Source organism: Salvelinus alpinus, chromosome 33, assembly GCF_045679555.1.
Source record: "Salvelinus alpinus chromosome 33, SLU_Salpinus.1, whole genome shotgun sequence".
NCBI classification, from domain to species: domain Eukaryota; kingdom Metazoa; phylum Chordata; class Actinopteri; order Salmoniformes; family Salmonidae; genus Salvelinus; species Salvelinus alpinus.
The window spans coordinates 4,812,266-4,829,936 of NC_092118.1; the positions used below are offsets into that span (position 1 = coordinate 4,812,266).

Here is a 17,671-nt window from a genome sequence, read left to right on the forward strand (position 1 = left end):
TGGGCAATATCAATCCGGGACATGTATAATGCAACAACAACAAAAAAGTTGGACACAAAAACTTCTGTAGGCTACCGGCAAGTGTAAAGGCTGCTTACGTGTTCTAAAAACAAACCCAATATTTACAGGAATCCTTATTAGAAAACATCAAAATACCCTATCAATATTCATATACAGTGGGGAGAACAAGTATTTGATACACTGCCGATTTTGCAGGTTTTCCTACTTACAAAGCATGTAGAGGTCTGTCATTTTTATCATAGGTACACTTCAACTGTGAGAGACGGAATCTAAAACAAAAATCCAGAAAATCACATTGTATGATTTTTAAGTAATTAATTTGCATTTTATTGCATGACATAAGTATTTGATCACCTACCAACCAGTAAGAATTCCGGCTCTCACAGACCTGTTAGTTTTTCTTTAAGAAGCCCTCCTGTTCTCCACTCATTACCTGTATTAACTGCACCTGTTTGAACTCGTTACCTGTATAAAAGACACCTGTCCACACACTCAATCAAACAGACTCCAACCTCTCCACAATGGCCAAGACCAGAGAGCTGTGTAAGGACATCAGGGATAAATTGTAGACCTGTACAAGGCTGGGATGGGCTACAGGACAATAGCCAAGCAGCTTGGTGAGAAGGCAACAACTGTTGGCACAATTATTAGAAAATGGAAGAAGTTCAAGATGACGGTCAATCACCCTCGGTCTGGGGCTCCATGCAAGATCTCACCTCGTGGGGCATCAATGATCATGAGGAATGTGAGGGATCAGCCCAGAACTACACGGCAGGACCTGGTCAATGACCTGAAGAGAGCTGGGACCACAGTCTCAAAGAAAACCATTAGTAACACACTACGCCGTCATGGATTAAAATCCTGCAGCGCACGCAAGGTCCCCCTGCTCAAGCCAGCGCATGTCCAGGCCCGTCTGAAGTTTGCCAATGACCATCTGGATGATCCAGAGGAGGAATGGGAGAAGGTCATGTGGTCTGATGAGACAAAAATAGAGCTTTTTGCTCTAAACTCCACTCGCCGTGTTTGGAGGAATAGAAGGATGAGTACAACCCCAAGAACACCATCCCAACCGTGAAGCATGGAGGTGGGAACATCATTCTTTGGGGATGCTTTTCTGCAAAGGGGACAGGACGACTGCACCGTATTGAAGGGAGGATGGATGGGGCCATGTATCGCGAGATCTTGACCAACAACCTCCTTCCCTCAGTAAGAGCATTGAAGATGGGTCGTGGCTGGGTCTTCCAGCATGACAACGACCCGAAACACACAGCCAGGGCAACTAAGGAGTGGCTCCGTAAGAAGCATCTCAAGGTCCTGGAGTGGCCTAGCCAGTCTCCAGACCTGAACCCAATAGAAAATCTTTGGAGGGAGCCGAAAGTCCGTATTGCCCAGCGACAGCCCCGAAACCTGAAGGATCTGGAGAAGGTCTGTATGGAGGAGTGGGCCAAAATCCCTGCTGCAGTGTGTGCAAACCTGGTCAAGAACTACAGGAAACGTATGATCTCTGTAATTGCAAACTAAGGTTTCTGTACCAAATATTCAGTTCTGCTTTTCTGATGTATCAAATACTTATGTCATGCAATAAAATGCAAATTAATTAATTAAAAATCATACAATGTGATTTTCTGGATTTTTGTTTTAGATTCCTTCTCTCACAGTTGAAGTGTACCTATGATAAAAATTACAGACCTCTACATGCTTTGTAAGTAGGAAAACCTGCAAAATTGTCAGTGTATCAAATACTTGTTCTCCCCACTGTAAATATTTGATGCCGTTGTTTAGTGACTTTCAAAGTATTTTGAACAACCTCCATTCCCAAAATGTTTGTATCTCTGAGGTCCATATTGTACTACCGTGTGGGCAAATACAGTTGAAGTCGGAAGTTTACATACACTTAGGTTGGATTTATTAAAACTCGTTTTTAAACCACTCCACAAATGTCTTGTTAACAAACTATAATTTTGGCAAGTTGGTTAGGACATCTACTTTGTGGCTTAAGGACAACAAAGTCAAGGTATTGGAGTGGCCATCACAAAGCCCTGACCTCAATCCCATAGAACATTTATGGGCAGAACTGAAAAAGCGTGTCCGAGCAAGGAGGCCTAAAAACCTGACTCAGTTACACCAGCTCTGTCAGGAGGAATGGGCCAAAATCCACCCAACTTATTGTGGGAAGCTTGTGGAAGGCTACCCGAAACTTAAAGGCAATGCTGCAAATACTAATTGAGTGTATGTAAACTTCTCACCCACTGGGAATGTGATGAAAGAAATAAAAGCTGAAATAAATCATTCTCTCTACTATTATTCTAACATTGCACATTCTTAAAATAAAGTGGTGATCCTAACTGACCTAAGACAGGGAATATTTACTAGGATTAAATGTCAGGAATTGTGTTAAACTGAGTTTAAATGTATTTTGCTAAGGTATATGTAAACTTCCGACTTCAACTGTATGTTACTCTGTGTGGTCAGGGGAGTGAGGGAAGGACTATGACTAAAAAGGGCAAAAGAGCGAGAACCAAAAAGCCAGGTTGACCCACAACATTTTTCACAGACGACACTACTGTACTTGTGTGCCTTTTATAAGGTTTGACCCAATATTCTCAATGAACTTTAGTCCCAAAGCTCTCCTGGCCAAGTCAATCATTTTGATAAGCATGAAGGATCATGCCACAAAGTTACAAAGTTACAAGCTGAACTGAATTAGTTTCTAAAAGCCTCTCTGGAATTTGTTCCAGTGTCAAATGTTAGAAAATTGGATATCAATTAATCAAAAACTTGTTCATACTAATGCTCTTCAGGGAAGGTATATTTATATGTTCTTTTGAGATGTACAAGTACTAAGGAAAGTTTGGATGCATTTTTCAAATTACTCTGAGTAATCAGAGTGCAGTAAACCCCAGAAAATCTAACATAAGTAAATGCCAGTATTTTGGGGTCCACACTATGTTCCCTCAGCCCTATGTTCCCTAAACCTATGTTCCCTCAGCCCTATGTCCGTCAATACCCACTAAACCAATTTCAATCAAAATGAGCACAAATGCTTATTGTTATAAGGTTACAAAATGCTGATTATTTTAGCTCCTACATAGGTAAGGGTATATATGGGACCTACTGCACATGTTCAATCATCTTGACCTTTTGTCAATATTTCAGCAGCCCGAATTGCATTTTCTGAGATGTTTTATCTCAGCATCTGCTCAAGTAATTTTTATAATGATTGGCTTAAATACACTGTATGTATGATGATATGATATGGCCTATGACCCACTGAAATATTGAACCATTGGTGACCGCAAACACATTTCGAGTTGAATAAGTGGTTATTTATCTCGGCATTTACAGAAGCTATTTCGATCCTATTTGGCATAAATAAGCAAGGCCATTGGAACGACAAAGAATTTCAAAAGAATAATGTCCTTGGCAGAAGGTCAAAATGAAATGTGGCCTGGCCTGACCATCACGTTTATTGAAATATGATGTGTTACAATAAACATGCATCTGTTATTCGTGGTCCTTATTTATTTAATCATGCAACAGTTGATCAACTCACCACCCTTACACAAATGTATTTGTTGCGGCAAACATCCCGCAAATTTGCCACAAAATGTTACCAGAAGTTTGCAATTGTTTGAACTAGTAGAATCTGTGGCAAACCTTTGGCAATAATAATATTTATTGCTACTAGTGGCAAACAGTTTACCTGAAGCCATTTCTGGTAAATACATGAGTTCCAAGACCAGTAACCGTTGACAACCAATCATGGGATTAGAAAAATCTGTTGAAAAATGGAAACCAATCTATATAGCTAGCTACCTACCAAAGTTGCCCGGTGAGTGTCTAACTTATTTATTCAACTTCCTAAAATAACATTGTTAGCTAATTGATGCTTAGTTACTAATGCCATGTTTATGAGCATTGTTTGAGTGAAACACATTTTGTTGACACCAGTTTCAATCTATCAACGTCACTGACTGGCTACCGCTTTGCTAGCTAGCTAACGTTAGCTATCATATTTTTTTACAATTCATGTGATAGCTAGCTAGCTAACGCATGGTTTGCCTACACACTATTTAGGTGAATACAGTATGCTGCTGTCTATTAATGTCAATATGCATGTAAATATGCTCGTGCCACTGTTCAGTAGCATGTTAGCTAGCACAACAGCTAAAGTTGCAATAATATAAGCTGACTTGACATCAAACCAAAACTTCACTTTTGCAGATGGATACCTTTCCCCTACCCATGGTGTTGGAAGAGGCTGTATTGGAAGGAGGATGCATCAACACCCTGGAAAGATGTTTGTGGTGCACTCACTCATAACCCCTTTCTTGAGTGACAAATGAGTGTATCATCTTGAAGCTTGATAAGATGCATGTATTATTCTCATAAATGTAGCCCATACAATCTTTCTTTGTAACAATTAGATCTTTCATTGCTTTAAACTAGCTCATCTTGATCATGTATAGTTCCTTCTCTCCTTCTAGAAGCAATCAGTTACGAGGCAAAAAGACAGATTGAGGCCTTCTGAGGACAGAGAAATATGTGCTCATCTGGTAAAGGATCTTGCATATATAGCTTTGACATGTAAATTAACAATAATTAATTTTGGAAAAATAATATGAATTGCCATATTAGGCATAACTCAATTTGATGTTGCTTTTCCTACACCCAAGCCTTACACACCTGAGTCAGGAAAAATAGACAACTAGTAGACATCTGTCTCTAATGATGAAGTCTCCAGTCTAGATTTAATATCATAATTTGTTGATTAGTTTGAATCAATTGTGCTGAGGCTTGGCTGGAGATAAATCTTGTATAATTTGGCTCTCTAGGAACAGTTGTCCACACATGTAAAGGTAGATTTAGTAGGGCTATGTCCCAGCTTATGCTAGCTACATTGTTTGTTTATATAGCATTTATACAAGGCAGAAACATTGTTTCCTTCATGAGAAATATATAGAATGCCAGTTTCCGTGAGAAGCATAGCAACATCAAGGCAACTTTGTAACAGCTGACTATTTAGTACGTTTAGTATGTTTAGTTTTATTTGTGAGAAGCAAGTGAATTTAAAGTTATATGTGATTTGGTTTATGTAGATACAACATTTAAATGTTGTTAACCCAAAGTAACCAAAAAATTGATGTAATTTGCATATTCAAACTTTGCAGCAAACAGTAGAATGTTCGCCACAAGTTTCACAGAATTGTTTGCCCGAAGTTCACAACTCGCCGTAACAGTTTGCCACAAAACGAATTTGCATGTATGAGCTTGCCGCAAATTTGCCAGAAGCCTGTTTTTTTGGTAAGGGCAAAATACCTGTGTACATCATGGGTGTGAAGAATATATGCTATGTGAAATATTTCTTATCACATAACATCAAGTTGTCTATAATGGCCCTCTCTTCCATTTTTTCCCCCCTCTTAAACAGGGGTACATTCTGTGTAATCTCTCGTGGACAGACTACGTAAACATACATGGTACAGTAGATCTGTCATGATACAATGGGATGCGTGAGATAATGAGCAGCATTAGTTCCGGAGCTTTGGACAAATCACAATTTTGCGGATGATAGCATCTTTTGAATTTCGTAAGGGGAGGGGATTTTGGCCTATAGACTTGCCTGTTACTTTCAAAGAGAGTGGGTGGAGCTCTTCATTCTGGTTCCGATCCTTTTTCTATCTCTTCTCTTAACACATATGGACCCAGAACTTAATTGAGCATCTGACAAAGTACGTAATACTTTAGTTATGGGTTAAGCAAGATTACATTCCGTGCAGACCCAAAAATACTCAATATTGAGAGAATTTCAAAAATGTCTCTTCCTCTCATTTGGGTTGCTGATCCCTCGTTTAGAAGATAAAACTGAGGGAACATAGAGCTGAGGGAACATAGAGCTGAGGGAACATAGGACTGAGAGGAACATTGGGCTGATGGAATATAGGGCTGAGGGAACATGGGGCTGAGGGAACATGGGGCTGAGGGGACATGGGGCTGAGGGAACATGGGGCTGAGGTAACATGGGGCTGAGGTAACATGGGGCTGAGGGAACATGGAGCTGAGGTAACATAGAGCTGAGGGAACATAGGACTGAGAGGAACATTGGGCTGATGGAATATAGGGCTGAGGGAACATGGGGCTGAGGGAACATAGACATGGTCCCAGTATGTATGCATTAACATTTAGCTCTAACCAGAAGAACTGCCAACCCATTGCTGCTCATCATGATCCCCTGCTTGCTTCATGTTCTATCCCAGGTCTGACCCACTGCTAGTTTCTCCTAGATGCAGATCTAGAATCTTCTTCCCTCAATCCTAACCCCAATCCTAACCATTAATGAGGAAAATGCAAAAATGACCCTAAGATTAGCGTCTAGGTGCAACCACCTCTTTCTTTGTCTGGATGACATCACCAACAGTTTTTTTTTAATATTCTCTTTATTTCTTTTAACCGTCCACCGGGGGCTCCTTGACCTCATCCACAGGTCCTGCGTTGCTAGGTTCCTCAGGGCTCCACCAGTGTTTGAGGTGGGTGTTGAGCCGCTCCAGGATTTCGCCGGTGTGGTTGATGACTAGGGCCAACCAGGCCAGGCCGAAGAAGATCCAGGACGCCATGAGGATGCTGTACCACTCTGGATAGTACTTGTCGGGGTTACTGTCTATAGAACCGAGCAGAAAATGTGAACAAAATATTCAGCAACACTTGGAAGACAATATAGATTGACTTGACAGACACTTTGGGTTTATTATTAAAAACAAAAGTGTTTCAGCCTATAGACTTCACCAGGGTATAAGGGGAGAAGCAGCACAAACATGGCCTGACCACCGTGATAAGATAGCAATCGTAACCTTATTTGTGTGGTATTTGATAACAACTCTACTGAAGTCATTATCAGATAGGTTCTCTCATGTGATTAACCTGTTATGGCTGCAAGGGAAATTATTGAGTAGCCAGAAAAAAGGTGCCCATTTCAAACGGCCTCGTACTCAATTCTTGCTCGTACAATATGCATATTATTTATTACCTTTGGATATAAAACACCTTCTAGTTTCTAAAACAGGTTTAATTATTTCTCTAAGTGAAACATAACTCTTTTTACAGCCCATTTTCTGGAAAAAGTGAATTTTCCAAGAAGCTATGTCTCTCTTCAAGATACTCTCTATAAAAGGCCTTGGCACTTGGGACTGTACAAACACGTCACACATCTTCCCCTGGTTGTCATGCGGAAGTGAGAGAAAAAAGGACTTGATTATCTCTGTCAGGGACTGAAAGGAACCTCTTTGAGTGATAAGTGCGCACTTTATAATTTTTTCTGGGCGCGAAGTAGGAACTGGACCGCGCTCCTGGAAAACACTCGTTATAGGTGAATATGACCTCCAGCTTCGATTTTCTTTGATACATGTCACAAAATCATCCTAAAGTATGTTTTTTCAATATACTTTAATTATATTATTGAAATTTATTCTGGACTTTAGACGTGATGCGACGCAAGAATTTTGTCAAGACGGAGAGGTTAGCATGGCATGGCCAGTGTGTCATGCTAATTCAACAGGGACATCGTTCGTTCTAGGTCCAAATGAACACGGTTCTGAACAAAGGACCCTTTGGAGAACATTCTGATGGAAAATCAACAAAGATAAGGACCCAATTTGGGATGCTTTTTCATATATCTGTCGAACTGTGCTATCGCTAGCGTTTGACTAGAATCAATGCTGCTGTGTGCTAGCTATTGTAGTAAGCTAATATAACGATATATTGTGTTTTCGCTGTAAAACACTTCAGAAATCGGAAATATTGTCTGTATTCACAAGATCTTTCTCTTTCATTAGCTATCCACCATATATTTTTCTGAAATCTTTTCTGATGTGAAATTAGAAGTAGACGTTGGTGTCTGTTTTCTCTGGCTACTGCCGTGCGATTTCTTACTGTAGCTATGATGGTAGCAGTAATGTAAAACTGATTTATAGCTAAAATATGCATTTTTTTTGAACAAAACATAGATTTATTGTGTAACATGTTATAGGACTGTCATCTGAGGGAGTTTTTTCTAGGTTATTTAGGTTAGTTCTAGGTTAGTTAGGTTGGCTTTGCATGCTAGCTGCATGCTAGCTGCATGCTACCGGTGCTGTGAAAAATATGTCTCTCTTTTTGTATTTGGTGGTGAGCTAACATGAATATATGTGGTGTTTTCGCTGTAAAACATTTAAGCAAGTTAAAGTAAAACATTTTTTTTTGCCTAAATGTATTTAGGAATTACATAATAAAATGCTAGTTAAATAATAAATACCACATGTTTGTCTTTCAATTTCTTTAGGATTCTTTGAAACGAGCGTTTGAGTAAACATGTGTCAAAAACATATCAAACACGTGAAGAACATCATGCATTTTCATGCTTTCCACACTGTTATGAATGTAACAGCATGGTGCTTGCAACACAAGAGTGATGGGTTTGATGGGCAGCTCTTTATGGGCAGCTCAACTCTATCTACCACTAATACATAGGCTGTTGCCTATTAGAGAAGATGGTGTTAATTAGGGATAGCCCCCTTTTAAATATTCACCTAAATTACATACCCAAATCTAACTGCCTGTAGCTCAGGCCCTGAAGCAAGGATATGCATCATCCTGGTACTATTTGAAAGTAAACACTTTGAAGTTTGTGGAAATGTGAATTGAATGGAGAATATAGGAGAATATAACACAATAGATCTGGTAGAAGAAAATACCCACAAAAAAACAACCAGTGTTTTTTTACCACCATCTTTAAAATGCAAGAGAACGGTCACAGTTATAGCCATCACTCTGGTTGTAATTCTGATAGTGTCCACAAGATGGCAACAGTGTATGTGCAAAGTTTCAGATGGATAACTTGAAGTATGACTGAACCTCAAGACTTTTAGTGTGAAGTCCCCAGGTACATTTGGGCAAATCGTGAAGGAGACATTCACATTCATATTCCATTGTTCTGCAAGAATATCGTCAAATCTGTATACTTGGACTTTGATTTAGCTTTCCAAGTATTAGTAGCCATATTATAAGTTCAACATTTGCAAAACAACCAGTTTTCATAACTTATCATTTTTGTCCAAAATGAAAAGATTGTTAATATTTCTCTATGTTTCTCTAAAGTCCTCGGCCACTAGGAGCACCGCTTCTGGATGAGCATTTTCTTGTTTGTTGTTGAGCGCGGTCTTAGTGCCAGCATCGGTCTGTGGTGGTAAATAGACGGCTACGAATAACATAGATGAGAACTCTCTTGGTAGATAGTGTGGTCTTCAGCTTATCATAAAGTACTCTACCTCAGGCAAGCAATACCACGAGACTTCTTTAATATTAGACATCACGCACCAACTGTTCTTGACAAATAGACAGACACCCCCACCTCTCGTCTTACCAGACGTAGCTTCTCTGTTCTGCCTGTGCATTGAAAATCCCTCCAGCTCTATATTATCCGTGTCGTCGATCAGCCACAACTCGGTGAATCATAAGATATTACAGTTTTAAGTGTTCTGTTGGTAGGATACTCTTGATCGTAGGTCATCAATTTTATTTTCCAATGATTGCACGTTAGACAATGGAACGGATGGCAGTGGGAGTTTACTTGCTCGCCTACGAATTCTCAGAAGGCAGCCCGACCTCAGCCCCCTTTTTCTCCGTCTTTGGGCCTGTTCCCGGGAAAGCAGTGTATCCTTCTCGTCGGACTCATTAAATGAAAAAGCTTCTTCCAGTTCGAGGTGAGTAATCGCTCTTCTGGTGTCCAGAAGTTATTTTTGGTCATAAGAGCCGGTATCAGCAACATTATGAACAAAATAAGTAAAATAATAAGTTACAAACAACACAAAAAACTAACACAATAGCACAGTTTGTAAGCAGCATGTAAAACGTAAGCCATCCTCTTCAGCACCATGTATGTGTGGGTTACAAAGATGAGGTAGTCATTCAAAAATCATGTCCATGCAATTTTTTAACTCCTGATTTTATTTAAGGCTTGCCATAAAAGTGGTTGAATAGTTATTGACAAGACATTTCAGCCTTTCATTTCTAATTAATTTGTAAACATTTTTCGAAAAACATAATTTTGACATTATGGGGTATTGTCTGTAGGCCAGTGACGACAAATCTCCATTTAATCTATTTTAAATTCAGGCTTTAACAAAGCAAAATGTGTAAAAGGTCAAGGGGTGTGAATACTTTCTGAAGACACTGTATGCTTTTCCACCTTGCTAACTAGCTAGCTAGCATCTGAATGCAGATAAAGTTACCCAAAGTATCTAATGTTAGCTAACATTAACGTGAGCTGCTAGAGATTTTTTGTTGTTGCTAACGTTACCTACACTACATGACCAAAAGTATGTGGACACCTGCACATCGAGTATCTCATTCCAAAATCATGGGCATTAATATGGAGTTGGTTTCCCCTTTGCTGCTATAACAGCATTCACTATTCTGGGAAGCTTTCCACTAGATGTTAGAACCATACTGCAAGGACTTGCCTCCAATCAGCCACAAGAGCATTAGTGAGGTTGGGTACTGATGCTAGGCGATTAGGACTGGCTCACAGTCAGCGTTCCAATTCATCACAAAGGTGTTCGAAGGGGTTGAGGTCAGGGCTCTGTGCAGGCCAGTCAAGTTCTTCCATACCGATCTCAATAAACCGTTTCTGTATGGACCTCGCTTTGTGCACAGGGGCATTGCCATGTTGAAACAGGAAAGGGCCTTACCCAAACTGTTGCCACAAAATTGGATGTACAGAATCGTCTAGAATGTCATCTATGCTGTAGCGTTAAGATTTCCCTTCACTGGAACTAAGGGTCCTAGACCAAACCAGGAAAAAGAGCCCAGACCAATTTTCCTCCTCCACCAACCTTTACAGTTGGCACTATGCATTGGGGCATGTAGCATTCTCCTGGCATCCGCCAAACCCATATTCATCCATCAGAATTCCAGATGGTAAAGTGTGATTCATGACTCCATCCGATGCTTGCCATTACACATGGTGATCTTAGGCTTGTGTGTGGCTGTTGGGCCTTAGAAATCCATTCCATGAAGCTTGACTGGGGCAGCTCTATCAGGGCAGAAATTTGACAAACTGACTTTTGGGAAAGGTGGCGACCTATGACGGAGCCACGTTGAAAGTTACTGAGCTCTTCAGTAAGGCCATTTTACTGCTGTTGTTTGTCTATGGAGATTGCATGGCTGTGTGCTCGATTTTATACACCTGTCAGCAATGGGTTTGGCTGAAATAGCAGAATCCACCAATTTGAAGGTTTGTCCACATACTTATGTATATATAGTGTATATGCACACACACCAATCACCAGCAGTAGCTAGGTACTTTAATGTTTAGAAAATTATTTGGAGAAAAATGTGTACTTACAGTCCCCACTCTTGCTTGTCCTCAACCTTTTCAAAGTCGTTGCTGTGTGGCTTTTGTGTGGTCATGAGAGGAGCAAATGGCGCGAATGACCTGCTCACGTCTTTTTTCTCCCTGCACTTGTATGTCACAGAAGCAAAGCAAATGGCTTTTTAAATACTGAATTCAAATTGTAACAAAATTCAGTTATTCAATTGTGCAGTCATAAGATTGATTACAGGCTGTTTTCAGTGCTATTCTGTGTATGTCAGAACATCTGACAACCTAAATTTGTCAACAAAAATAAATATTTTGTGAATATTTTATTGTGGATATTTCCATGAAGCCACCATCATTTAATTTAATTTAGGCTACGTAATATATGATTCTTTTCGTGGATCTTCTGTTTCAATGAGTACATCAAGCTAGCGGTCAGGCTGATCTTCGGCTAAATCTGGACCAAAACAGACGAACTAAACATAGTTTGGGATTAGTATTTTTGGGTGAAATAGAAAGCTGAGTGGGAGTTACTTGTATGGTACCACTGCATTGGATGACTCCATCCCATAAAGACAACAGCAAAACATGTCTGTGATCTTACCCTGTTGTTACATGGTACCACCTTCCCACTTACAGGGTAGGAGGTAAGCGGGGTATAAAATTAAGTGGTGTCTGTTTCCAAATAGATACTGTGAACTGATTCAGGAATCTAGGCGTATGTCGTAAGTCACAACTTCACAGGAGAGCTGTTTGAACATAAAAAATGTTTTTTTATCTAAATGTATTTTTTGGCAGAAATGCCTTCTCAAACATGTGAACTTTCATGTGCCTTAATATCAAACTTGTATGCCATCTGTAAGTACGAATAAAATTGTTAAATTACGAGCCTAGTTGGTTTAGCCACTGAAAAAGAGAGCAACCATGATTGGCTGAGATAATGAGTGGGCTGGACATGCCGAGAGATGAGTTTGGATTGGTCTACCATATAGCAGGCGTCTGTCTATTGGAACTGGTCCGTATGTTTAGGTCATCGTGTCGAATGCGGCTTTAAAAATGTTTTTTATTGCGTAGTAAAACTGCAAAAACCTAATGTCAAGTTAGAGTGTACTGCTAGCTAGCTAACGTTAGCTGGCTGGCTTGCTAGCTAACTTTATGTGTATGCTCTCCAGTTTCTGGAGGACCCGAGTTTTGAAATCAGTGGAATTCAAGTATGATTCAGTAGCTAAGGAGATGGATAAAACACCAGTCTGGATTACATCATCAAACTAAGGCAACCATGCATGGCATCAGACAGGACAGGAGAAACGTCCAACCATGATGTATACTGGTAAGATTTACAGATATTACACGTTTCTAATTTTGACAGAAAGTTGTGTCATTTCAAGTGTACTGGCTGGGTCGCTAGCTAACGTTATGTGTATGATCTTATTCTTCGTATCTCAGACACATTTGCATGACTAGTTATAGCCATATAACCTGGTTGGTTAGCTACCTGCAGATTCATGCAGGGTAGTAACGTCATGAGTTGTGATTATTGTCCATTGTTTAGCTAGCTAGCTACATGTCTTAACAAAAGACTTCACTCTAATTTATTCAAAGTATTTTCATTTCAAGTTAATGTGTACTGTTAGCTAGCTAGCTAACGTTAGCTGGCTGGCTCGCTAACTAACGTTACGTCATGCCTTGGGATTCATTGTTTACCTAGCTAGCTATCTAGCTACGTTTCTTAACAAAAGACTCTCGTCTTAGTGTGCCAGAGCGCAGAATAACTAATGCATTTTTGAACGCTCAACACCCGTTGAATATGTCCGGTGTCAGTAAACGTCGGCAACAAAGCAAAATTAAATTGTTGCCAGCAGCACAGTTACAGTCACCAACGCTCTGGATAACATGAAAAAAGCCTAACCAGCTCTGCTATGGCGAGTAAAGTGGTCAGAGTGGGGTGTTCTCTCATTAGGTGTCTGAAAGTAGCTAGTCAATGTTAGCCAGTTAGCTTGGGTGCTTGACTGTAGTTGTGAGGTCAGAGCTTTCGGAACAACCCTACTTCTTGGCCAGAGAGTCCAGTGTGCGCTCTGAACGCGAAACCACAGGTCGAGTAATGTTCAGTGAGCTGTTCTCTCGCTCTTAGATGTCTGGGAGTAGCTGGAAAGTTAGTACAGAACAGTTGGATCAACCCTTAAAGAGATGGGTGGGGCTAAGGCTTAAGAGGGTGTGAACAATGCTGGATGGGTGTAGACAAAGGGCTCTCCAATAGTAGTACCAAAACATCGAAAGACGGTTTTCTCAAAAGTGAATTTACAAGTTGATCAACGTTCAAAGCAGAATTGCTTTCCCATTGTTTCCTCAAATACAGTGTATGATATTCCATGTTGTAGTTCTGAGTCTTATTTTATCCAATGTAAAAAAAGAAATTCAATGTTGCTACATAAGACCGAATCCTGGTGGTGAGTCACCTATGTAGTTACTTATGAAGTATTACCACATTTTATGACTCCATTCCATGAAGACAACAGCAAATCTGTCAATCTTACCCTTTTGTTACATGGTACCACCTTCACAATTACAGGGTAGATATGAGGTAAGAGGGAAGTAAAATTAAGCTGTTTCTAATTCCATGTAAATACAAGATACTTTCAAGTTTACTCCAGTACAATATGACTAAGGGATCCAGTTTGTAGAAATGTGGACATTTTTCACAATAAAGACACACAATTCAGAGTGAAGTTTATTGAATTTAAATCAACCAAACAAGCTTAGCTAAGTAAAAACACATTTGTATTTACAATCAAATCAAAGAGCTAGCAAAACAACAAACGTGAATTGCATTAATTTCTACATGAAAATGTATTTTACTTTAGCTACACTACCGGTCAAAGGTTTTAGAACACCTACTCCTTCAAGGGTTTTTCTTCATTTCAATATTTTCAACATTGTAGAAAAAAAGTGAAGACATCAACACTATGAAATAACACATACGGAATCATGTAGTAACCAAAAAAGTGTATATCAAAATATATTTGAGATTTGAGATTATTCAAATAGCCACCCTTTGCCTCCTCTGAACAGTTGATGTTGAGATGTGTCTGTTACTTGAACTCTGTAAAGCATTTACTCGGCTGCAATTTCTGAGGCTGGTAACTCTGATGAACTTATCCTGTAGCAGAGGTAACTCTGGGTCTTCCATTCCTGTGGCGGTCATCATGAGTGCCAGTTTCATCGTAGCGCTTGGTTATTGCAACTGCACTTGAAGAAACATTCAAAGTTCTTGAAATGTTCCTTATTGACTGATCTTCATGTCTTAAAGAAATGATGGACTGTCGTTTCTCTTTGCTTCTTTGAGCTGTTCTTGCCGAAATATGGAAATGGTATTTTACCAAATAGGGCTATCTTCTGTATACCCCCCCCCCCCTTGTCACAACACAACTGATAGGCTCAAACGCATTAAAACCTCTCTAGGGTAACCTCTCTAGGGTAAATATTAACTTCTTGTTAATCCAGCTGCTGTGTCAGATTTCAAAAGGCTTTACGGCGAAAGCATACCATGCAATTATCTGAGGACAGAGCCCCGCGGAAAAAAGCATACAAACATTTACCAGCCAAGTAGAGGAGTCACTGAAGTCAGAAATAGCGATAAAATTAATCACTTACCTTTGATGATCTTCATAAGGTTGCACTCACAAGACTCCCAGTTACACAGTAAATGTTCGTTTTGTTCAATAATCCAATGGCTCCAAGGCAGTCACAACAGGCAGACGAATACATACTAAAAGTACCAGTAAAGTTTGTCGAAACATGGCAAACAATGTTTATAATTAATCCTCAGGTTGTTTATTGTCTTTATAATCAATATTTCAACCGGACATAACCGTTTTCAATAGAAAGGAAAAATAACAAACGGGAGCGAGCCCAAATCAGGTCTGCATACTTCCTCTGACCAAAATGGCTTTTTACTTGTTGTTTTTCAAAATAAAAGCCTGAAACCATGTCTAAAGACTTGACATCCAGTGGAAGCCATAGGAACTGCAATCTGATTCCTAACCCATTGGATTCTCTATGGGCATTGAGTTGAAAAACAGCCACATGAAAATAATTTTTCTCAGGTTTTTGCCTGCCATATCAGTTCTGTTACACTCAGACATTATTTTAACAGTTTTGGAAACTTTAGAGTGTTTTCTATCCAAATCTAACAATTATATGCATATACTAGCTTCTGGGCCTGAGTGACAGGCAGTTTACTTTGGGCACGTTCTTCCTCCGGAGGTGGAAACATTGCCCCCTACCCAAGAGAGTTAAAGAAGGAAATACATTACATAAACTAACAAGGCACACCTGTTAATTGAAATGCATTCAAGGTGACCACCTTATGAAGCTTGTTGAGAGAACGCCAAGAGTGTACAAAGCTGTCATTAAGCCAAAGGGTGGCTATTTGAATTATCTTATTTCTTTAACTTCTTATGGCTGGGGGCAGTATTGAGTAGCTTGGATGAATAAGGTGCCCAGAGTAAACTGCCTGCTACTCAGGCCCAGAAGCTAAGATATGCATATTATTAGTAGATTTGGATAGAAAACTCTCTGAAGTTTCTAAAACTGTTTGAATGATATCTGTGAGTATAACAGAACTCATATGGCAGGCAAAAACCTGAGAAAATATCCATCTAGGAAGTGGGAAATCTGAGGTTTGTAGGTTTTCAACTCATTGCCTATCAAATATACAGTGTCTATGGGGTCATATTGCACTTCCTAAGGCTTCCACTAGATGTCAACAGTCTTTAGAACCTTGTTTGATGCTTCTACTGTGAAGGAGGGGAAGATGAGAGCTGATTTGAGTCAGGGGTCTGGCAGAGTGCCACGAGCTCACTCAGGTGCGCCCCCGTGAGAGTTAGCTGCGTTCCATTGCATTTCTACAGACAAAGGAATTCTCCAGTTGAAACATTATTGAAGATTTATGTTAAAAACATCCTAAAGATTGATTCTATACATCGTTTGACATGTTTCTATGAACTGTAATGGAATGTTTTGACTTTTCGTCTAGCCTGCGCGTCATGAATTTGGATTTTGGAACTAAACGCGCAAACAAAAACGAGGTATTTGGACATAAATTATGGACTTTATCGAACAAAACAAACATTTATTGTGGAACTGGGATTCCTGGGAGTGCATTCTGATGAAGATCATCAAAGGTAAGTGAATATTTATAATTGTCTCGACTTCCACCGAAGGTGGTTCCTCTCCCTGTTCGAGCGGCGCTCGGCGGTCGTCGTTGCCGGTCTACTAGCTGCCACCAATCCCTTTTCCTTTTCGTTTGGTTTTGTCTTTCTTGTTGTTCACCTGTGTCGAGTTTAGGTTAATTGTGGGGTATTTAATCTCGCCCTACCCTCTAGGTTTTGTGCGGGATTGTTTGTGTATCTGTCATTTGTTTGGGTTGCGTTTGGTTTGTTCTGTTGAACAGGTGTTTTTTCTGGACTGCGTTCCTGTTTTTTTGTGGATGCTGTTGTGGTCCTGTGCCTGTTCTTTATTGGACTTTAAACGCCCTTCCTGCAATTCTCACTCTCCTGCGCCTGACTCCACACCCACCTCTCCTAGGGAGAACCTGACAGAATCCCGCACCGAAATCATGGAGTCAGCAGGAGCGGACGCGCCCTCCCCGTCCATGGAGGAGCGTGTACTCCAGCTTACAGCCGTGCTACACCGTCTGGGGACGGCCATGGATCAAGTGATGGCGAGAATTGAGAGATGGGAGAGGAGCTGCCTCCCTACCCCGTCTTCAGCCACTCTCCAGCCTGCACCACCACCTTCTCCGGCGGCGTCCAGCCCCAGCGGGATTCGGCTCGCGCTCCCGAGGGAGTACGATGGGACAGCTGCAAGTGGTTCCTGCTCCAGCTGGAGCTTTACCTGGCGACCGTTCACCCAACTCCCTCGGTATGTGTTGATTTACTTTCCTGAGTTTTCCCCTCATTCCCAGCATAACGCGCTAGTAGATTCAGGCGCAGCGGGGAGTTTTATGGACCGCGGGTTGGCGCTTAAGTTAGGGATTCCCTTGGTTCAGACGGACCAACCCTTCACCGTGCACGCCCTAGATAGTCAACCATTAGGGTCAGGGCTGGTCAGGGAGGCCACGGTTCCACTGGAAATGGTGAGGCAGGGGGGTCATGAGGAGCGGATTAGTCTCTTCCTCATTGATTCTCCTGCGTTTCCAGTGGTGCTGGGGATTCCCTGGTTGGCTTATCACAATCCCAACATTTTGTGGAAACAGGGGGTTCTGAAGGGGTGGTCAGAGGAGTGCTCCGGTAGGTGTGT

General features: G+C 40.7%; 1 protein-coding gene across 1 annotated transcript in view; it reads right to left on the minus strand.

The window, feature by feature from the left end:
- Positions 1–6,467: 6,467 nt before the first annotated feature.
- kcnk17 (potassium channel, subfamily K, member 17) overlaps positions 6,468–17,671 on the minus strand; it is a 43,700-nt gene continuing 32,496 nt past the window's right edge. The window contains exon 7 of the mRNA XM_071380963.1: positions 6,468–6,679. Within this exon, the coding sequence (XP_071237064.1) occupies positions 6,468–6,679 (212 nt within the window). The remainder of the gene's footprint in view (positions 6,680–17,671) is intronic.